The sequence below is a fragment of the Branchiostoma belcheri genome, unplaced genomic scaffold (genome assembly GCF_001625305.1).
Source record: "Branchiostoma belcheri isolate BF01 breed outbred unplaced genomic scaffold, Haploidv18h27 scaffold1, whole genome shotgun sequence".
Classification (NCBI taxonomy): Eukaryota; Metazoa; Chordata; class Leptocardii; order Amphioxiformes; family Branchiostomatidae; genus Branchiostoma; species Branchiostoma belcheri.
Genome location: NW_017802379.1, coordinates 7,062,585 through 7,086,507, shown reverse-complemented (window position 1 = coordinate 7,086,507; position 23,923 = coordinate 7,062,585). Strand labels below are relative to the sequence as shown.

Sequence of the window (23,923 nt, the reverse complement as noted above, 5' to 3'; positions counted from 1 at the left end):
ATTGAGGTTTATTACAGCCTTGGAGCGAGGTCCGTGGGCGCCCTGGCAAGGTAACTCCGGAGAATGGATTCATCTTTCTATTCTCTTCCCATCTATCAGTTTCAACTCTACAGCACAAAGGCAATGTTCGACCTCACCACGTATCTAACCAACCATGGGGCGGCAATATATGAAAAGTTTGCAATCAAGCTTTAAAAGTTTAGATAGCTAAAGCTGAAATAATTACACTCCTCCCCATAACAATCCTGCTAATAGTTGTAAAATCGGACACCACCCTTCTCTAGTCTCTACGAATAAGCCCATGGGATTTTCATTACTGCCGAGCCATCTCTCGGACCGGCTTTAATTTCCTTGTCTAATCTCAGCTCCTGATGCCACTAATTAGATGTGCAGTAGCCTACAAGCAGGCATCACTGGTGGACGTCCAAACTACTAAGTACCTAATACCAGCCCAGAAGAGAACAAGAAATAGCCATGCCTTCAAGTACCAGAGTTATCAACCAAGGATTGAGGTGTTCAAGAATTCATTCTTTCCTAGAACTATCGCAGAGTGGAACTCACTGTCACCAAGTACAGTATAGGGGCATTGTCATTAGGTAGCTTTAAACAATGTCTAGAGTTAGAAGTTCAAGGGTGAGGTGTAACAAGTCGATCGGTGTAATGTAGCCGGCTGCCGCCGCGCCGCGTGCCTGCGAAGCTGGTGTGTTACGCCGAAAGGTGGTTATACCGGCTATACAGATACAGATACAGATCGCTTGCTAGACTTTTTCCTCTTCTTGTTAGAATGTCTTTGTTGTTCTCATGGTATAAAAATTTTACGGGGATGTCTTCAGGGATTTTCTTTTTCATCTCCAGTGGAATGCAAAAGTCTGCAGACGCCCCGTTACGTTTTATATACTTGCCCGTTCTTTTTACATCAAACTTTCATGTCCACTACACTCTCAATTTCACAGCAATCAGTGATGAGAATAAAGGGCGCAGCTGGCGTTCCTGCGAGGGGAAAATACCGCCCTTATTTTACGGGACTTCAAAGTGCCATTAAGCCGCCCATCTAACGCCACCTCGCCGGGCGGAATGACACGCCGCTAACGAGAGAGAACGTTTACTCATGGGTTTTTACGACAGACGCGGGCCGGTTTTACGACGGACGCGCGGATTTGATGGCACTATCTGGGGAAATGGGAATGAGTGAAGAAAATAGCCGCGCGCCATTATCACTTGTTCCAAATTGATTCGCTGGTATCATACGGTGATGGGCAATTCCGTATCTCTCTTTCTCTCTCTGGGTGTCATGAAAAGGACGTCTTTTACAATGTGTTCAATGTATTTAAAAAAAAACAAGATTCGAGTTTTCTTACCCTACCAGTTTGACGTAGAGAACCTAGTTGCAATTTACCTTTATATAACGCTTCTTTCTCATTTCCTTATATTTCATATGTCCATAGTTCAAGCTTATGCGTTGTAACCTTATCTTACTTTGTTAGAGAATTGAGGTGTTCAAAAACTCGAATTTACCAAGAACTATCGTGGAGCGGAACTCGTTGCCACCAAGCACAGTTGGGGCATCATCACTAGAGAGCTTTAAACAACTCATGTGCAAAGATTGTGTGTAACAAGTCGTTCGGTGTGAGATAGCTAGCTGCCGCCGTGCCGCGTGTCTACGAAGCTGGTGTGCTACGCCGAAGGGCGGTTATACAGATACAGATGCACTGCTATGCTATATCAAGAAGTTTTAAACTACTTTGCTACATACATGAAGCTAGGCTCTTTGGATACAACTACGACGAACTTATTTGTATTCTTAAGACTTTCTTTGACAGGAAGAGACAAAAGTACAATAGAGGAAATACGTTATACACCGCTATGCCTTACCGAGACGTTTTTTAACCTCCTTAGCCATATCCATGCATCTAGTAGGCTCTTTGTATTCAACTAAGACGAACTTATTTGTATTCTTAAGACTTTCTTTGACAGGAAGAGACAAAAAGTAATGTTCCGGAGTTACGTGATGCACCGCTAGAAGTTTTTTTTTTTTAACCTCTTTTGCTATATTCATGCAGCAGGGTTCTTTGTATTCAACTAAGACGGACTTATTTGTATTCTTAAGACTTTCTTTGACAGGAAGAGACAAAAGTACTGCTCAGGAGTTTTTTTTACCCTCCTTAGCTATATCCATGCAGCAGGGTTCTTTGTATTCAACTAAGACGAACTTATTTGTATTCTTAAGACTTTCTTTCAGTCGAGCTATCTCCGGATGGCATTAGTCAGGATGATTTGTCTACCGGCTAGACGTAGATACGCGCACTTGCATGCAATAAAACCAGCGCGGTTCATTTGCACTCTGTCTTCTGCTATGGTGCCGTACATCAATCATTCTACACAACAAGTACATTCCTCCTATCATGATGGGACAGTCCATTCAACAACATTACGATTGTAAGGAAAGATACTTACTGGCAGGAAAGACGAAGGGCTTTCTTATTTCGCCGTCTGATGTTTCGGGCTTTATGTATGGGTCTGTGTGGGTATGCGTGGGGCTATTAATACCAAGGGAATGGCTAGTGCTTTGCCATGGCTATTAAAATGTAATGATCCCCTTGGAAGTGGTGACATTACGCGGTGGACTGACCAGGGCAATGTGGTGTGTAGGGACCAACTTGGGGACATTTGTATCAACAAAATAGTCTCTACCAGCCTAACTACGCTGGCTATACATAGGAGAACATTTGTCAGGGGAGTTTGGCCGCCTTGTAGGTTTGACTGACCGCGCGGAGGGAAAGAAACTACCTCCCCGCGGCCGAACTCCCTTGGCCAATTTTACTCTTTTTTGCCGAATTCTACGATCCGTATTCCCGTAGAAAGGCCTGGTGGAGGCTATCAACAAACCGTGATCGAATACGATTGGACGAAAGTATAGATGCAAGGAGTTTTGGAAAAAAAGTACTATCGTGAGATGACGGATAAACGTTTATGAAGATTTACCACATTTTGTGAAAGGATTGACGTAACAGGTGACTATCACCTCTTCAAAGATGTCAAACCTAAGACCGGAGTGTAAGGTTTGAACCACTCACACCGGGAAGGACCCCTGCACTTTTCGATAAGTGTGGTGGTATCTTTCACGTGCTCAAGGTGTGGCCCTCCTCAAACACGGGACCTCCGGCTTTACGTCCTATCCGAGAGGACGTCCCTAACCGAAGTCTGGTACTCATTTACACATGAGTCAAGTAAGGAAATAGGTGTTAAGTGCTTTTTCCCAAGGACACAACATTGCGGTCTGCCAGGGATTCGAACCCAGAACCTTCTGATTCTGAGTAAACAACCCTAACCACAAGACCACCTAGTCGCCTAAACTTCATGCTGAAATCCTACTCTACAAAGTTTGCTACTAGTTAAAGCTTCTTGAGATTTCTTGCAATCACGAAAAGTTTGAGTAGGATTCAAGGAATCAACATCAAAAGACGAAAGTAATATTTCCTTTATCCTCATTCATATTATATCCATGTCAGAGAAACCCATCTCGTTATTAAAGTTCTGACAAGCCGAATATGTTTCATCTCTCATCTTTGCTTATGGAATACTAAATACCGCCACAGATAGTGACTTTATAAACCTGGCCTTGACTCGAGACGCGTTCAGAATTCTTATACTAGTACCATCACGAAGAGAAAATATTTACTACAGTGATGAGAAGACTGTTATAAAGATTACTTTTACCATAGTTAAGATGTGATTTATGTCGCAACCATAGTCACGCTGCAACTATCGTAACAATAACTTTTACCCAAAATGGGGTCGTGTGGCGTAGCGGCAGCGTGCTCGACTCGGAACCAAGAGGTCCTGGGTTCGAGTCCTGACATGCCACCGATCCTGTGCCCTAGGGAAGGGCACTTTACACGGCTTTCCCGAGTATTACTAGTATCTTGTCCTATATTCGTCCCCTGCGTTTGTGGCGGCATAAAATAAGTTGATATAACTAGAGTATGCTGTCACCATGTCTAGTCATGAAATGTTGGAATATATATAAAAAAATATAATAACTTTTACGGTGGTGATGATGTTAATTTTGTGCAGCGATACGAATTATTGATATACATCACAGAAATTAATATACGCTTGCTATGTTTATTTCCAGAGATTGAAGACTGATTGCAACTATTACTGTATGCTCCATGGGGTTAGTCTTGATGCTTGGTCCATCAAAGGCTCTGTTAAAGATGTATGGATCAAGAAGAAGACGAAAAGAAACCCAAGAGTCGAACGATAAAGTCGTAAGGTAAGCGCTTCCTTACTCCTCCAGGGCACATTGCATTAAGTACAGTAATAACTATCAAGACTTGAGCGTAGTTTCTAATCTTTTAAACGCACTTAAGACGATTTAAGTCCCGAAGGCGTCTTGTGCGATTGGCGGAATGGGTGCGTCAGAGACAATCTATCATCTGCTTCCTCTAGTATGGAGAAAAACAGGGCATCAGTGTCTGTACCGCCGTCCCAAGTCGCCGCCTCTAGCCCCTGGTGGCATTCTGTCGGCTTACAGGTGACGCCTGTTTGATTTAAACCTCTTTAACTCCGCGTTACGCTGACGCAACCTGTTACAGACAGTAGGATCTCATCAGGCGTGCTGACGTGTGTGCGTGAGATGATAGATACCGGAGCGCGCGACAACAAATTGGAGTTCTTATAAGCTGGCATCAGTCAGTATACTGCGTTTGGAAAAAAGAGCGTGCACTTTATCTTCTGTCTACTAAGAAGATATTGCGTACTAAGCAGGAGTTCTTATAAGCTGACACCAGTCCGGCTTTAATTTGGAAGAATGTAAATTTTTATAATATCTTCGGTTTACACTGCGTAGTAATTAGTTCTTATAAGCTGGCATCAGTCAGTACACGGCGTTTGGAAAAAAGAGCGTGCACTACTAGTATATCTTCCGTCTACATTGCGTACTGAGTAGGAGTTCTTATAAGCCGACTTCAGTACGGCTTTTGGAAGAATGTAAATTTCATAATATCTTCGTTCTACACTGCGTAGTAATTAGTTCTTATAAGCTGGCATCAGTCAGTATACGGCGTTTGGAAAAAGGAGCGTGCACTATATCTTCTGTCTACGTTGCGTACTAAGTAGGAGTTATAAGCTGGCATCAGTACGGCTTTTAGAAGAATGTAAATTTCATAATATCTTCGGTCTACATTGAGTAGTAAGTAGGAGTTCTTATAAGCTGGTATCAGTCAGTATACGGTGTTTGGAAAAAGGAGCGTCCACTATATCTTCCGTCTACATTGCGTACCAAGTAAGAGTAAGAGCTAGCATCAGTACGGCTTTTAGAAAAAGAGTGTGCACTATCTCTTCTCTACTTCTCTACATTGCGTACCAAGTAGGAGTTATATAATGGTATTTTCTTATAAAGGTATTTTTCGAAATGTAATAAGATATTAGCAAGTGTAACGTGCTCGCGACTTGTGTACAAACCTCACAATTCAGCCGTGAGGCTGTGATTGGTTTTGGTTTTTAATAAACAATAAATACATATAATAAGCTAGCATCAGTACGGCGTTTAGAGAAAACCATGCCCTACATCTTCCGTCTACATTGAGTACAAGGAAGGAAAATGGGAAAAAAATTGCAGAAAAATAATTAGTAGCCAAATTGTGGTCTAAAGATTTTGGAACAAGTGTAAGTTGCCTTCTCATGGAATTTTTGCTCTGTTTTCTCGCATGCACGTTCGGCGATATTCCCTGCCGTATCTGAACAATAACAGACTCAGTGGGCATGAAAAGGTCAAGCGAATATCACTCACATAAAAACCAATAAAGAAACAGTATCGTGCCCTCCTCCGCCTCAATATCCGCTGTTATGAGTCGGTCCGGTATTACGGTTACCAGTCACGGATACTTTGCATCGGTACATATAGCGCGTGTCTAATAAACGCTATATGAGGAGGCGCACGCGTTGTTAACCTTCGGAAACCTCCATTAAAACAGTCTTTACCGAGCTGAGCCTGTTGCTCCCACGCACACAGTTATCATGGGAAGTGGTATCTGCATCTGTATAGCCGGTACTCTACAAGCAGAGGTTGTGGGGGAATGATCGTTAGATTTTTATATATGGCCGGGTTTTTTTTGTCGCTACCCCCACCAACGCTACCTGTCGATGGCCGGCGACCTTCTCTGGCTAATGGCTACTGTCTTGCCACCGAAAGGGATCTGCTTGGGGATTGTATAGCCGACGTAACACACCAGCTTCCCTTGCACGCGGCGCGGCGGCAGCTGGCTACATTACACCGAACGACTTGTTACACCTAATCCTTGAACATCCAACTCTAAACATTGTTTAAAGCTATCTAATGATGATGCCCCTACTGTACCTGGTGACAGCGAGTTCCACTCTGTGATAGTTCTTGATAACTCTGGTACTTAAAGGCGTGGCTATTTCTTGCTCTTTTCTCTTTTTTGCTATTAGGTACAAGTATTGGTAGGCTACAAATGCTACCGATCATAACCTTCTTGACGAAGGTAACTGCCCTCAGAAAATCAGACGTGTTTCCAGAGAAAATTTTGTTCGTTGGAGAGACCTTAGGAAAGCCTGAAGGTTCCGGGTCGGAGTTTAATTCTGACCAGAGTCTAAGTAAGTGCGCAGTAAATTGCCGGAAACGTGACTTTGTATGGTATGTTTTGGCCGCGATATCCCTGAAATCGCAATATCTGTGTACATATCTTTGTATTTTCTGAAAAGCCTGTTAGTTGTAGCCTTTATAGGTGGCGTAATGTTGGTGGTCCAGCTAAGACTTCCTGGTATTCGTCCGCGCGGATGGTTATGTGGCCTTTTCGCCTGACCGCCGGGATGGTACGTTCTATATGCGTTCTGGGTGTGTTCGGGCCATCGAAGATAGCGATAAACTTATCGCATCGATTTTAATTAAATTCAAATTTTGGAAACATTAGGTTCTGAGCTTCTTCGAGTACTAAGCCGTTACCCTGGGAAAATTCGTTTTTTCCATGCAGCCATGGTTAAAAATGACGAAAAAAATGACCCCTTTTTTAAAAATGTACTTTGATGTGCCTTATTTACCCCTAAATAAATTGGGCGCAGAAAATATCAATCAAGTGTATTGATAAGCGGCACGGCACCCCTTTCCACCAAAAGAGTGAAAAATTCCGACCCGCGTTTAGTACAGAAATGACAGCCCGTCGGGCTGAGGGTGTCAAATTGCTCGAAATACGGAGAGAAACTCCGGTCCGAGACCTGAAGAACCTACGTGCTGTCCTCAAGGTGACACATTACCAACTCTCGCGAGAGTTGCCAATCGATGATGATAATCTCGTTTCCTTCCCATAATCCCCCAGGACTAAGACGGTTCCCGGTGTCTAATAGTTTGTCATGAAATATTGACGAGAGCGACTCGTCGGAAAGTGACCACTTAAGACATAATTTGAGGCTTTCCATCAGAAAATGAAGGGCTTGTCGAAGGTCACCTTACACGTTATCACGAGCAATTTATCTACAGTTCTCGTCCGACGGTGGCTGGTCCATTAAATGGTTCGTATTCAAACGAAATGGGTCAACGCTCTACGATATTGAGGTTCAAACTAGCCAAGGGAACCTGAGGAAAAAATCGAAACATTTGTGACACATTTTTCTCTTTAAAGGTGCCCAAAGGAGTTTTTAGGGCTTGAAGACCAAATATTTCAAAGTCAATATTCTAGTCACTTATCTACCTACTGAGTTGAAGCAACATTATCCAAAAGTATATCGACATTCATGGTGGAAAAAGGCCGTAGATTGTGACGAAATACGGTTACTGGTAGTGTCCTGGACTGATTTAAAGGACTCATCTTGGGGCTTGTTTCTGAGCTGTTTTAAATGCCCAAAGAACTTATGCAAATGTGCTATTAAATGTGGCAATATCATATAGATTGCCTCATTCAGGATGTTCGAGTTTTGCAACCCAGAAATTACACTGGATATCTTTAAATTTCCAGCTCTTTAAAACATACCTGACGCTGCTCTATCCAGGTCATCTATATGATCTTATCCTCCCATCACCATTATGATTGTATCGTCCCTACTAATGGATCATCAGTAAACCATTAATGCCTCATCCCTTCCGGCGGACTGATATGAGACGACTTCCCTTTTTTTCTTTAATCACGTTACGTTCGCAGTAATCCCTGTTTTCATACGGATAGTGTGATGTTTTCTGTCAGCTTGAATGTCCTGCAAAAGCGACAAAACAATTTGGCTAACATAACATCCAACAAAGTCAGAAACCACGCGTAACATTGGAATGTATTTGCAACTTATAATGTGTAATAATTTTGAGTCACCAAAATGTCCGATGCACATAGTAACTTGTAAACTGTACTCGTATTTGCCTTACTTGCTTTGCGCCCTCCTCTTAGTACAGCATCAAGATATGAAATCTTTCATCTTGTATATACATTGTAATAAAGATGATTTCAAAACCCCTTATCTAACAAAAAAACGTTAACATTGATGCTACGGAAACAGTTCCAATACTTTTAAGATAGCGAAATCTCTTCATGATAACGACATCAACAAGTAATCTTGGTGATGGGTGTACTAAATTATGAGCGCATTCCTGTATGCTTACTATGCATATATATACATATGAATAATATATAACGCTATATGTGTAAACCCCCCCCCCCAAAAAAAAAATATATCAAAGTCACGGTCATGGTACGACTTCTGAGAAGGCTTTGCCAGTTGTAACTATAGCCCCCCAGGGGAAGGGAGGAAGGGGCACACGTTGCCCATTTGGCCGCCAGCCATGCCAGTCACCTTGCCGGCTGCTATGGAATTTCAATGGGGTGTCGCCAGGCTAATTCGAACATACGGAACCTAATTTGAGCACGAGATAAAACGTGGATCTTAGGGGTTGGTCTTTCCTGTCGGAGAAGGTCTAAGATTTCTCTAGAATATTGATTTCAAAGCGGACAGGTTGAACTTCCCCCCTTTGCCGGTTTGGCCACAGCAAGTAATTTTTATGGATGACATCAGCGCATTTATTTTCGACTGATTTTGAAAAAAAAGAAAGAAATTTTGTTGTCTTCTGACACTGGTCACCATGCCGAAAAATGGGCAAAGATGTCTGTTGCCATGCCGGAAGGTGGATGGCAGATAACTATAAAGAGAGGAGACAAGAAAGGGCTCTGATTTAATGTTTTGTTTCTTACATTGATGCAGTGATATGTGATGCTGGCTGTGTATATGTGATGTTCCTACTGAATCAAAACCATTTGTACAATGATTGGGTCAAAATTTTGAAATGTAGGAACCTTGTTTTTTTCGGCCCGCCTTGTTTTTTTTTTCGCCCGCTCGCGTTAGATTTGGAGTCTGTGATTTGACTCGGAGTCTAAGGAGGATGTCATCCATAAAATTTATTTGCTGTGGCCTTACAACAAGAACCACCCTGTGTGATGTCAAACTCAGGACGCCACGTCAGGCTAGAATGCCGAGAAGTTGTGACTACAGCGGGGAGACCAGAAACTCTGATTTGTTTCTTTCTGACATGTCACAAGTGCTGGATTAGCGTTGACGGTTCACAGCGGGATCTGTTACCAGCTGAGATTTTTCACAAAATATGGCAACTACACCCAACTATTTGGAAATCACAGTTTAAACTTTTTCATAATGACTTATACCAACACAGGTGAACTTTCAAGATTAGACCCAACTATATATTTGGCAAATTGTGACTTGTACGCAGAATTAATAGCAAATGCAACAAAAACTGCATGATGACAGGATAGTTGCAGGAAGTACTGTTCTCTCTTTTCTGTCATGGATGTCACGTCTGAAACATTCGTCTGATGAACCTGGAAGATTGCGGCAAATTTACTCCCCACAGCGTCCCAGGAGAGCTACCTTTATTATAGTTTATAGGCATTACAAACAAATAAGCAGATAACGAGTCACAGAGGACACACAATAATCATAGTTCTCATTATCATTCTCATTATTCTAGTTCAAACAGCTTCACTTGTCACATACATTACCCAAACGTTCTAAACTACGATGCAAGTTCTCTCTTTGATCTCAAGGGCCATACGGCATCAACTCTGAAGGCTGCTACGGTTCACATTGTTGTTAGTATACAGTTGTACCCCTCTAATTGCTCCCTAAGCCCCCTAAGAGGATGAAATTACTGCAAGCTTATCGCCTGTGTCACGACCCGGGGCTGACACAACCCGGGCGGGATGTCAACATGCCGCCGTGGTCTCGCGGGATGTCAACACCTGTCGCACCAAATCTCGCGAGAACTAGAGGAGAAATGTCAGCACCTGCTGAAACAGCCCTCGCGAGGATTTGCGGGATTGACAGCTTGCTTACATTTCAAAATGTAACCTTTAGGTGTAGCCCCGGGTTTAGTTACGATACAGATCGCAATGATTTGTATGATAATCTCGTGGGTGGGCATAGCTTGAGATGACTTTTACCAGCTACGGTATTTTGACACCAAGTATCCCACCTGTATTCCAGCCTCTATCAGCATTGTCATTTGCAATTTTACGGAATACAGTGCAATTTTACGGAATACAGTGCAATTTTACTAGTATACAATGCAATTTTACAGAATACAGTACAATCGCATTAGTATACAGTGCAATTTTACGGAATACAATGCAATTGTATTAGTACATATGTATGTGTAATTTTACTAGTAAAATTGCACTGTATACTAATACGATTGCACTGTATTCCGCAAAAATTGCACTGTATACTAATACAAGTGTACTGTATTCTGTAAAATTGCACTGTATTCCGTAAAATTGCACTGTATACTCTGGCACCCCTGATACATACAGCTTTCTCACTACAGACAATTAACATTGACCTTAACGTATGGAACCAGCGATAACCCTCCAGATGTATGTCGTTACGGCAGGGCTCTTTTTAGTTGCACGTGCTCAGTGAAAACACCTCCTCAGCTCGAGTTGGGAGGGTAGGTCAGTGCTCCTTGGTAATTAGTCTGAGTGTGTGTTGGCTGGCTAGCCCTCTATAGCTCCCAACTCTGGGCGAAGCGACAACAACAACTCTAAACACTGCCTACACCAGGGGTGCCAGGGTATACAGTGAAATTTTACGGAATACAGTGCAATTTTACGGAATACAGTGCAATTTTACTGAATACAGTACAATCGTATTAGTATACAGTGCAATTTTACGGAATACAGTGCAATCGTATTACTAGTAAAATTGCACTGTATACTAGGAAAATTGTACTGTATTCCGTAAAATTTCACTGTATTCTGTAAAATTTCACTGTATACTCTGACACCCCTGTACACCCAGCCTTACAGATTAGAGACGAATAGTCGTGGAGGGGTGGGTGGTCTGAGGCGGAACAGCTCCGCTGAGAATTAATTAGATAATATTTCATATTGTCCTTCAGCTTTTATTAAGCTTCATGACCTTTTGATTTCATTAGTCTATACCCTGTGGTCTAGTCATACACGTAGATCAAATTAGTTGTACAAACATTGTACATGTGCCCGATGCGTATATCACCCCCTCCCCCATACAGAATAATAATAGAATTTATCTTAGGCAAAAGCGACAAACCTTTCGAATACCCGCGATCATTGAAACAATCAAAGCAATACAAAATGTTGCTTTCTTCATATAAAACTGACGATCGAAGTTTTGTGGAATAAAGTATTTAAAAAAACGGTACACTGAAACGTGTACAACAGGTTGTTTTTGTCTAAAAGATCAGGGTTTTTTTATTCTAGGCGTACCAAAGACAGGAAACAGACACTACACAGAGACAGCAAGGCTCACGTTGGCTGCCATTTGGCGCGAGGGTAGGTAAGCAAATACGCGAGCTAAGTGAAGGAATACTAGGTGGTGCTTATGCTTGTCTAAATGCTGCAAACTCAAGGTCAAGAACACTAGAATCTGGGCTCATTCAAGAATGTGCTGTGTTTAAAAGTCTGGCGGAATTGTGTGACCGAAAAATGATTCACAATGACCAATGTGTGTATCGTTAACAATGGACCGGCCTAGCGAGCAAGACTCAATAACGCCCAACAGTTAAAAAGATGACCCCTCAAGAAATCTTAGACCATCTCGACTCTTTTCTTGAAAGTTAATCATAGTTAAAAATTGAACTGTTCTCCAACTCAAAGAAATCTGACTCACTGAAATTTTAACTCGAATCTCATAAGCTACTAGGTCTTCATAAGATACTAGAATTTAGCGAGAGGGTTGAAGAATGTCATCTACAGCAGGGCAAACCAACCTTCCCTCAACCGGGACGGGGGGCGGTACCGACTTCCGACGAACTTTGACCCAGTACTGACACCATTCATGGAAATAATCACGTATCTACACTACTTGGGTCAGATAGCTGATGAAGACCGAACGGTTCGGTTTTGAAAAAAAAGTCCGGTTAGTCAAATTTCCCTTGGAGAACAGTTTAATTTTTCAGTGTACATCTTGGGTCTTGCCCGGGTCGTTGACTCCTCAGCTATGAGTAACCGCTCATCACCGTTGATCTTAAGCAGAGCCCCGGGGCCACGCCCCTGTTATTCATCGGAACGATCCATTAGCAGGACCTGTTACCTATCCAGCCACTCTTTCAGCCACTTCCACCGCTCCACAACGGTCAAAGGGACAGACTTACAAATGTCAGACGTGTATCCTTTACCAGCGCCAAATGGAAGCTGTAAAATTGCAAGATGGGGGATCGTGAAGACGTAAATTTCGACACAGGCGCGTGGGCCTACTTTTATGGCGAAGCACAGGTGAAAGAGGGGTGTAAAGCGAATCCTTGAAAAAAACCATGAATTTTATGCCACGGGAGAAGCCGTAAAACCGGATATCTAATTGCTGTCGTAAATATCTGATGATAGGAAGAAGCCGTAAAATGAGCCATCCACGAACTGTCGTAAATTCGAATAGACTTCCCAGCCGTGCAGGTTGTGACCCTGCACTAATATACCGGAGGAACCCGATATCCTCAACCTGAGACTTGGCAAGGGTCAACTTTACTGAAAGTTCACGGTCAAGTGAATCAATTCGCTGCGTGTTATGGTCAGACGCCAAGGGACGATGTATAGCGATATATTGCTTCTCCTCATCTCGTTAGAACCATAAACGGGAATCAGATATCAAACAATTTTGATTCAGCAGTAACTTGAAATCCGGCGTGCCCCAAATCAATTTCTGTCGGCAATAAATTTACGAACGTTCCCCAGTATTTTCCCTCCGACATGTATTTGTTTACCTGATTCTTGAGTTCAGGTGTTATGTGTGTGTGGTTGATATCAAAGTTCAGGGGCATTGCCCCCTCCTATAACACAAAGGATTGTCCTCAGGTCGAAAGCTCTAGGTGACTCACCTAGAGCTTTCGACCAGTCTCTCTGGTCTTCTTCAAGAGACTGACCCAGCGGGACTTGTCACGTGGCTTCATATCAAAGTTGAGGAGATTTTCCCCCTCCTTTCAACTAATAAAGTGTCCTGCAGTAACGTGTTTGAAGTCAAAACTTTTGTTCCAACACAAGGGATTGTTCCTTCACCTAGAGCTTCCGACCAGTCACTCTGGTCTTCTTCAAGAGACTGACCCAGTGGGACTTGTCAAATGGCTTTAAATCAAAGTTGAGGGGAAGTGCCCTCCTTCTATTAAGTAAAAGGTGTTCGTTTTAAAGTTCAAACTTTTGTTACAACAAAAGGCATTATTCTCATTTTAGAGATTTCGACCAGTCACTCTGGTCTTCTTCAAGAGACTGACCCAGTGGGACGTCACGTGGCTTCATATCAACGTTGAGGGGAATTGCCCCCTCCTATCAAGTAACAAAGTGTCAAGTTTAAAGTTAAAACTTTTATCCCAACACAAGGAACTGTTCTCTGGTCTTCTTCAATAGAAGGACCCAGTGAGTCTTGCCACGTGACTTCTCTTAAGTGTGACGTCAACACTGGGTCAAAGGTAACCTGAAAACGACGTCGGCCGCCGTCGCGGTGTCCTGACCACCCCTCCATATTCTAGCTAAATAGACTGGCCCAAAACCTGCGGATAACTTGTGCAGTTGTGGTATGTTTGCCAAGAAGGCTTATCGCCGGTCATGGTACATGCTCCATTTCATCCCTGCTTATTTGTAGACCTTGACGTACAGGCGTTTGCTTAACCCTTCGTTACATTTCAAATTGACTTTCCCGAACGTGACTACAATTCTGAAAAGTCAATATTTTCCTGCACGTGTCCAGAGTAAATATTGGCCTTCTCGTTCCCTACCTCTAAAAAAAAAAACAATTAAAACTTGTTGACCTTTGACCATACAATATGGCGTGACTGGTTCGCTAAAGCATCAAAATATTGCCTTGCGACCAAACTTAGAATCAATCATTTCCAGTTCTGTGAACTTTTATTTTACTGTTCCACCCACATAAAATTTTGAAGGAGAACGAGCTCCAGTTTAATACCGTTGAGTGCGCACAGAAAAATCAATATACGCCAGTTTACTCACAACACACGCATGGGCTGATACATGGAGGTAATAACAGGCAGTTATGAAGGTGATATACAGTACAACATAAAGGGGCGAAGGAGAAAATAACGTGGCATAATGAAAACATAATATCGCAAACAACCGTTTTCAATTTATTTTCAGTCTTTATTGCATACGTAATCATCCTGGCTGGTCATTCAAAGTAATGCATAATTTCGTATTTCATTGTCCACGGTAAAATTACACTCTCCAAGCAGAGGTTTAGGTATTTTTTGTTTGTTTGTTTGTTTGTTTGTTTGTTTGTTTTTAGGCGGTTATGTCGGTCTCTCTTATTTGTACCGGTATTTTTTTTTCTGGTGGCTAGTGGTAACTGTCTGGTAAATGGATATATATACTGCCTGGCCAATTTGATACTGTCTTTTCAGCCACCAAAATATCTGCTTAGAAATTCGTGCAATCATGTAGTTCCAAAAACCCTTCGGAAACCTCGTGTTTCGTCCCAAATCATCAACAGGCCATGAAGATATCAGTTGGCTTGATTCATAAGGCAATAAGTAACGCTGAGCTTTGCCTGTTGAAAATGAGCCAATCGCAGAAGCGGCATTCCGCGGCGTGTACAAATTTGATACGGCACTTAGACCACTGCAATCCCTGCTGCCTGTGTCATATGTGCACTATAAGGTTCCCAAACTTCATATCGTACCAGCCGTTTCCCTGCACATATTGTAAATATTGGCTCTTTTCGTTACTCCAGAAGAATTTTACTGGCAGTTACTGGCAATTTTACTGAGTTTTACAACTTTTAAGACAGGTTTTATGGAGTTTATAGCTTAAATATGATGCAGCCTTGCCGGAAATAAAATGGCCTTTGATGAAATGTAAGATTTTAACGACGGAAACGCCATCTCACTAGACACGACTTCCAGAACTTTGATGTCGGCTTCTGGTTTCATCTCCTATGCTGCTATGATAGCCGGGATCAACAACATGGATTTATACAAGTAATCGTTAAAACGTAGTGGCTCTGAATTGGTAGCTAAAGTTGCCATCCCCAGAATTCTAAATATACGACATTGGAGAATCCGATATATAGCATCGGCGAATTTTTGTAGCAGGGTAAATATTATGGGAAGTACTTGACTTTCGTCGTTAAAATTATATGTGACATTTGCGCTGATGAAACTTTGCGATTCTGCCCTGTCAACGTTATTGCAACTACCAATGGAGTCTCTTCAAAATTTATATGGACTTTGAACTTTATACAAAACTTTGAACAAAATTAATATGAACTTTAGATGTCATTTCTCTTGTCTTGATGATAAGTAGGTTTGTTTACTCCTTTCGATATACTCTTTATGATAAGTGTTTTGTTTACACGCTGTATTTGTTTACACCATATCACGCGTACGTATGATTTTACATTGAAATAAAAATGCTAGGCTAGATTGACTACCAGGTTATGAATAGTTATGGATCTTTATGAAGTAGTTTAAACTGTAATTTCCAACACAATGGATCGGGCTTACACCAATCCAATGTGTTGGGAATTACAGTGTAAACCTTTTCATAAAGCCTTCTACCGACACAGATGAACTTTCAAGATAAGTTATTTATGCATCCTTATTTAGAGATAACGGCGCTTTGCCATTTGAAGTATCGTGCTATGGGGTCCTACGCTAGAGTAAACTAGGTTGTGGTACTTCACACATGTACAGCCCAAGTTCATCTCAACATCTGTGGTTGTTTCAGCGTAATACCAGCATAACGATTTTGTCCGTAAGTTCATTTTCTCAACAAGTTATTTTCATGACTGATTTTGAGGTGAAAAGTTGGTGTGAATTTTTGTTATTTTCCTTTCTACTAAGATTTTGTCAATTCCCTTTCTTAACACGTTTATTTCATGACATTTAAAGGCTGACTTTGAGGTGAAAATTTTGTGTGAATTTTTGTTATTTTCCTTTCTACAAAGATTTTGTCGGTTCTTTGTCTAAAGTTATTTTTATGACATGTTGATTTTGACGTGAAAATATGGTGTAAAGTTTTGTTATTTCATTGTCAGTTGCCTTTGTCAACAGGTTATTTCCTGACATTTAGAGGCTGACTTTGACGTGAAAATATGCTGAGAATTTTATTATTTTCCTTTCTTGTCACGGTACGTATTTCCCCGCCAATCTTTTGAATATCAAAGGTAACCTTTCTGTAAATGACTTTGCTCCCAAAGGAGGTCTAGTTTTTCAACGCTTGTCAAATATGATATCATAATTACACGGTCTGGCGGTTGTCTGTGTCTATCATAAATATCAGAGATGGTCTTTTTCATGCACATTTAGGGATTATAGTTATTACCTGTCAGATGTTACAATATATCGCTGCAACTTGATATACACTATAATATGACATCTATCAGCAGTATAGATGGTATAATAATATGATCAAAGTGAAATTGTGCATACATCATTTACATGCGTAATGTTCAATGCACCTGATTGAAGTAATTCTTGTATCAACTTTCTATAGCAAAACGAATCCATTACTAGTCATTCATGGCAGAAAAATATCCTGTGAATTATTAATTTCATTTTCCATCTCAATATACGATAAAAAGAGTGCGTATACGTTTTTGAGCACCGTCTGTCATAGTCTCCGTAGCAGGCTTATAGAACTGGAGGTCTGGTGGTCTTCGGCTGTTTTCTGGTCAGCCCAGTTCTTAAAAAACGGGGGTAATTCAACCAGGCCGGCTATGTTGTCTATATGCAATCAGAAAATAGCACATAAAGGCTCTCAAAGATCCTGAGGACCCCCAAAACCCCCAGTTTTTGGCATGCTATGGAGGCTACGTCTGTCAACCGGTTGGCAGCTGATCATATGCATGCGTGGTTTTCCAGCAGCGGTCCAGTCGAGCATGGTGTATTTACACGGGCGGCCCTTCAGTGGACTCTCCACACATTACCGGTGTTCGCGCCGGGATGAAAACATTCACGTCTGCCTGACAACAACCGGCTGGAATTGGGGGGCGAGGGTCGTATGGGGGTTTAAGGAACACCAGTTGATGAGGATGCGTTATAAATAATGTGGACGGTGTTTAAGCTTCAAACAGATCTTTTGGTGGCTGCAAAGACAGTACCAAATTGGCCAGGCAGTATCCATTTGCCACCCGTTGGGCTTCGGCGTTAAAAAAAAAGATACCAGTACGAAAAGAAAACCAAAGTCTAAACAACTGCTTCTTGGAGAATACAGCAATAAACCGAAGTTGCAATTGGGGCCGAACATTTTTTCGTAGGCGAGAGCCTTTCGTATTTAAGTATCAATAATGATAGTATCGATAGGTCACTCTCAAATCGATTTGAAGAAGAATAGCAGGTATTTCGTATCAATATATTCACTGGTACTTCATCTATCGCCTATGTCAGCACTGTATCAAAAGGATTTTCCCAGTCAACTGTTCAGTGCACAGGGATGCATGTACGCTTTCTTCTTGGTGCGTGCGTACGGATATGTTGATAAAAAAACTTTTAAATGGTATAAATGTATAAATCAACGGATGCAAGCCAGTACCCTTAATCTAAAGCGTTTACCGAACGTATGCATCAAATGGAACGAAATTTGGTATCCAGGTTCCCCCTGACATAGCCTCGGAGACCACTTACGAACGTCCCCGCACTTCAATAACTGTGAAGAGTCCCGCTGATTACGTCCACATCGGTAACGCACTGCAGCTAATCTGGGCAATCATGCACCAGCCGATAGAAACCGGAGACGGTAGGACAACAACAACTGTGCTATACTCTACTATAGTGTAGTAGATCTACGTAGTCCGTCGTATGTCACATTTTGTAGAGCAACTGTTTATATCACTATAGTTTACTATACAGTTGCAATACATTACAAATATCACCGTGCCATTTCTGATGTTTTGTGGCAAGCAAAGAGGCTTGAGTTCGGCTAAATATTGCGCGCGCTATTTCATTTTCATAATAGCGGAGACATGTGCCATGTAAGGTATACACGCCATATAGCATATGACACATGCCAATCAACCAATGATAAAAATATCATCTACGTATTGTTTACCCAAACCAAAGCTGTTATTACGTTTTAGGTACGTAGTTTGGCTTTTAAGATCTATTCCAAACTAGAATTGCATATCTAGCATGGCGTTGCATACATGTACCCCCTATTATACGGACAGACATGCATGTATTTGATCATATTTCATGATCTCCAAGCAGATCCAAGGGTGGCAAAAAGACAGTATCAAATTGGCTAGGCATTGGCCAGAGAGGGTCCAATTCGCCGTGGGGGTAGCGACAAAAAAACGGTAACTATATTCCCCCATCAACTTCTGCTTGGAGTACATATTTCCCGCCCGCAACGCCCCCCTCCCCCATGGGGGTTTACATTCCCAAGTGCATTACCAATCACACTACCCTCCACTCCAGTGTGCCTGGCTCCCAGATGACTCTTTTCTCATTAAAACATGTTCCCAACGCCCAACCAAACCAGAAACCGCGACAGTTCCATCCGTACGGTGGACATGTGCTTGCACTCCGTGTCAAACAAACCCTACATCTAACTCAACCTGTTTATTATTTTTCTGCTAAACCGTCGAAAGACTCCTCTTATCTTTAGCTTTGGAGGTAAACAGTGCGGACGGTTTGCTGAGATATGAATAGAATGTGTTGTAACTGTTGTGGTGTAAAAGCAACATTTAGCTACTTTTTTACCACACAGTAAAATGCAAAAACATTAGGTGCTCCACATGGTTTATATATGGCCGTCAAAGCGTTTACTTTTCTGAATTCTGATTCCATAAAATAAGCAACCGAAGCATCAAATACCGATCACTTTTGTTTACATTATGAACATGAAAGTGGAGTGGAAAAATGGCTGGCATTTCTATTGAAACCAGAAAAGGAAATTATAAAAGATTACCTAAATATTTTTGCAGCTATACGTAGCAAACCTATGGCGGTCACTGTGAGCAAAGGTCAATGACCGCTAATCTCCAAGCAGATGTTACGGTGGAAGTTTGTAACGTTTTGCGACAACCGTTTCACTCAGAGAAGCCCAGCAGTCAGAAAAGGTTACGATCTTCCAACCGAATATCTGCTTGGAGATTACTCAAGTCAAATCAATTCAAGATTTATTGCGCAACAGTTGCATCGAATACAATGTATGGCAAATAACATTTAATAACTATTAACTATTTCTACTAGCGTACTAATCTAACCATGGAGTTAAAAGATCAGATATAACTTTATCAATTCTACGACACTTCTGTGTTGGAGCATCCACGTTTTTAGTCAGAGAAAATGGCAGTCGCAGTCGAATTTCAATAAATGTACATGTTATGATGGAAGACTACATTTCACATTGCTATGACTCGCACGTCCTTTCTAGTACTGCCATTCAGTATCTTCCATTTACTGAATGAACGACCCGGCTACCTACTGACTGCATGCCTGGGCGCCCGGCCGCGGTTACCGCAGCTTCTCCGTCAATATTAGCCCAGCCGGACGGGCTGGAGCAGCAAGCAAAGGCGCGCCGTCTGTGACTTCAATACATGCAGGGCCCTATTCTCCAAGCAGACGTTGGGAAGGAAATAGCAAAAACGGGCTGAAGCAGCAAAGGCGAGCCTGGTCCCGGGCCGGGGATCGAACCCACGCCAAACCCGGGCACCAGTTTACACCCCGACGCTCTAACCATTCGGCTAAAAGGTCTAGATCCGTCACCGGATGAGTTGGTGGCGCCTATAAACCCCACTGTTACATGTGCATGCGGCTCTATTCTATTCTCCAAGCAGACGTTAGGAGGGGAAGATCGTAGCTTTCTTCCTTTCCCTTTCTTTTTATTCACGGCCGTTCTTCAGCATACGTATAGTAGTAGCGTGTCAGCAAAAATTATGGAGCTAGCAACAACTCCACATAATGATTTACCATTCTAACATCTAGTGCGTGGGAGACAGTGATATACTCCTCAACTGACATGAAGTAGTACTACACCATTGCGGTGGTTCTCCCCAGCCGTCCCATGTGTAGATATTTCTTCCCCACTCCCTGGAGATTCCGACCCCCGCCTGTGCATTCATACACGCAATCTCTCCCACGCCAAGCCAATTTGAATATTTGATATAATCGTGTTTTCGTAGACTGGACTCAAGCCTACAGCAGACGATTATGTCTGCATCCATATTCATGTCCGCCGATACGACGCGAGCACAGATGGAGGGGAATGATTACCTACCCCTGGGTAACCACGCATGGCTACACAGACGCCGGCATCGTAAAAAAAAACTCTAACCCCTACGCGGTCATCTACAATGCAAGCCACATGGCCATCCACTACTATAGCCTAGTCGAGCATTCCGATCAAATTCTATACTAATATTCTATAAACCCAGAACAAAAACATTGCTGTGTTCAATAAGTACAAATGGGCCAGACAATCTACGGCCATCACAAGTCTACGCCACCTTGTGTCTTATACACAAACCTTCAACCAATGCCGAACACAGATTTTCTTGTCTCTGCGTAGCAAACTATCAAAACACTGCCATATGGCTTCGCATTTAATACCCTGGTCGACTGTCGTCTAAATATACCCGTACATTCACCCGTACGCTACGCACAATCATTATGATATTAGCTCCAACATGTTTTGACAGTTTGAAAATAGTGACGCCCCCGCCCAAATCTTAATTTTTCCTACTACGTGTAGGTCGAAAGACCCAGACATTTAGGGATTTTGGAAAGACCAACGCCTTCATCCCAACCCACATTTCTTTCTTCCCTGCCTCCTCAAACAATCATCAGATACCGTAGAGGCACTGTACACAATTTGCTAATCTCGCGTACAAAATGAAGTAGTTACTTCCATTAACTTGACTGCGAGAGATATAATTGCCTGAAAGCTAACTGCTTCACGCCAAGGGACCGTTATCCGAGTTTTCCATGATATTGTGCGGTAACTATGGATATACATCACCAAACGTTGGTCCTCAGCCAAGAGATGTTGGGACCAGATTGTTCTTCCGTGAACCTTACCCGGCGTGCGAAAACGCGGGGCGCCCTGCCACATGTACATGGCTCACCGTCCAGAAATGTAACCTTCCCTGCCAAACGCCTGTCCACAACATTACGGTCTGTTTCTGTTAGCTGTGCGTGCGAGAGAGAATGTCCTTTTGGCAAGCAGACCAATATTTGGCCGAGAGAACACTACATACAAATCTGTAGTACGATTGCCCTCGCTCAGTGCATGAGTATATACGGGAAAGTATGTGTACATAAATGTCTAGATGTCTACTCAGCGAAATTTTGATTTGTTGACCCCCCAGCTAAGCCATCTAGTTATGCGGCTGATAAAGTGTTTGGTTGATACACAGTTATGTAGGACATGCCTGCCCCCTTGTACTGGTAAAAAGCCGTGCGCTTGTCAACCTAGCACGCCTGGCCGAGAAAACATCGGACGAGACTTACCGCATACCCGCTCGTACAGCCCCGTCGCCACCGCGCCCAGACATAACACCAATAGTACGGGCAGCAGAATCTTGGCCGCCGCCATCCTCGCCGTCTTTCCTCGGTGGTGCTTACGATCTTTCCCCGAGAGGTCTCCTGCTACGCTACGGTCCGACCTGCCGTGGGACTCGGTCTCCCTAGTGTTCGGCACTCGCTCGTGCAACTCCGGTTTTCCGCCAGGCCCACAATTCATTGGCCTTTGAACTTCTCAAACATTGGGTCTGAAGGCGGTTACGAGAACACCTGATGTGCGCAGATATCCCAGTGCCACACGTTTATCGACTGACAGTAAGATAAACGCGATAACGCCACGTTATACACCAAGGTATAGGCTATTAACGATGCAAAAGTCTATCACACCTACAAGAAATAAGAGTCATAGTACGGTATCCCTAAATACCCATCTTGGGCCTCCCAGCGCGTGCGACCAATCATAATGCGAGTTGACCGGTGGTTAATCATACCGTTAATCATTGCCAGGCTGCTGAGGTTGTCGGCAGCCGCTCGGACAAATTTACTGAGAGACCTGCAGACTGGAGGGTCTCTTGTGGGTTTTAGTGCCTTCCTTAGTGGTATATTTCCCTCTCAGAAATAATTAGTAAGACACAAGAGCAATGCAGCAAGTACGATCGGAAGGAGTAGCACTAGTACACACACTGTATATCTGACATATCTTGAAACCCCTTCCAGAATCTTCCATCATATGTCCCAGTGGGTTTGAGTGACGTTTCTGACGTACATAAAACCGACGTGCGATCGCGTGCTCTTCCAGCCTTTAGAGGCACATCAGGTCAGAGATAACATTTAAGAAGATTTTCGGTTTTACCCGGGACGATCCCTAAATGATTGATAGCAGCGAAGGGATTTGGATACTATCACATTATCTATTGATCGTCGACACTTGTTTTCATTCTTCAGAACCGTAGTGGATACTCGTTGCCACCAAGCACAGTTGGGGCATCATCACTAGAAAGCTTTAAACAACTCCTGCAATTAAATGTGCAAAGATTGAGTGTAACAAGTCGTTCATGTGATATAGCTAGCTGCCGCCGCGCCGCGTGCCTGCGAAGCTGGTGTGTTACGTCGAAGGGAGGTTATACCGGCTATACTGATACAGATACAGATACAATGGACAGGTAAGCAACAGATACTCCGATTTCAAGTAAATGCTGAAAAGGCCTGAAAATGCAGACGGTCTATTCCAGGCTTTTTGGAACGTAGCTTAGTCTACTTACTCTATTCACGGTGCAAATATGTGAGCCTATAATCCAGCACATACACACACACACACAGATGTCAGAATGACAACTATCTGTACTTATGGATGTGCTAAAGATGACTGGTGCCTTCCCCGAGCGTTCTATTTTTGTCTCTTCACTCTATATCTATGGCCACAGCAAGTAAATTTATGGAGGGCATCCTCCACAGACTCCAAATCTAATGCGAGCGGGCGAAAAAAACAAGGTTCCTACATTTTGACTCAATCACTGTACAAATGGTTTTGATTCAGTGGGAACATCACATATACACAGCCAACATCACATATCACTGCATCAAAGTAAGAAACAAAACATTAAATCAGAGCCGTTTCTTGTCTCCTCTCTGCCATCCACCTTCCGGCATGGCAACAGACATCTTTGTGTCCATTTTCGGCATGGTGACCACTGTCAGAGTGCAACAAAATTTCTTGTTTTATTTTTCCAAAATCAGGCGAAAATTAATGCGCGCGCTGATGTCATCCATAAAAATTCTTTGCTTTGGCCTATCTCAAGCTTCGCTGCACGTAAAGCTGCACGTAAAGCTACTCCGCAGAAAAAATCGCTATGTAACCCTGGGCCTTGCGTCTACTCCAAGACGTATTTGACAAACGAGGACTTAAGAATACATCAAAGATACATGCCGTCGTGTCCACGGCCGTCCTTTGAAAGTTTGAAGTTCAGA

General features: G+C 42.6%; 1 protein-coding gene across 1 annotated transcript in view; it reads right to left on the bottom strand.

Moving 5' to 3' along the window:
• The window catches only part of LOC109462842 (uncharacterized protein CG3556-like), a 71,979-nt gene extending 49,737 nt beyond the window's left edge, over nucleotides 1-22,242 (bottom strand). Inside the window, exon 1 of the mRNA XM_019759481.1 lies at nucleotides 21,944-22,242. Coding sequence (XP_019615040.1) covers nucleotides 21,944-22,175 — 232 coding nt within the window. The 5' untranslated portion in view covers nucleotides 22,176-22,242. The remainder of the gene's footprint in view (nucleotides 1-21,943) is intronic.
• Between the last annotated feature and the right edge of the window lie 1,681 nt (nucleotides 22,243-23,923).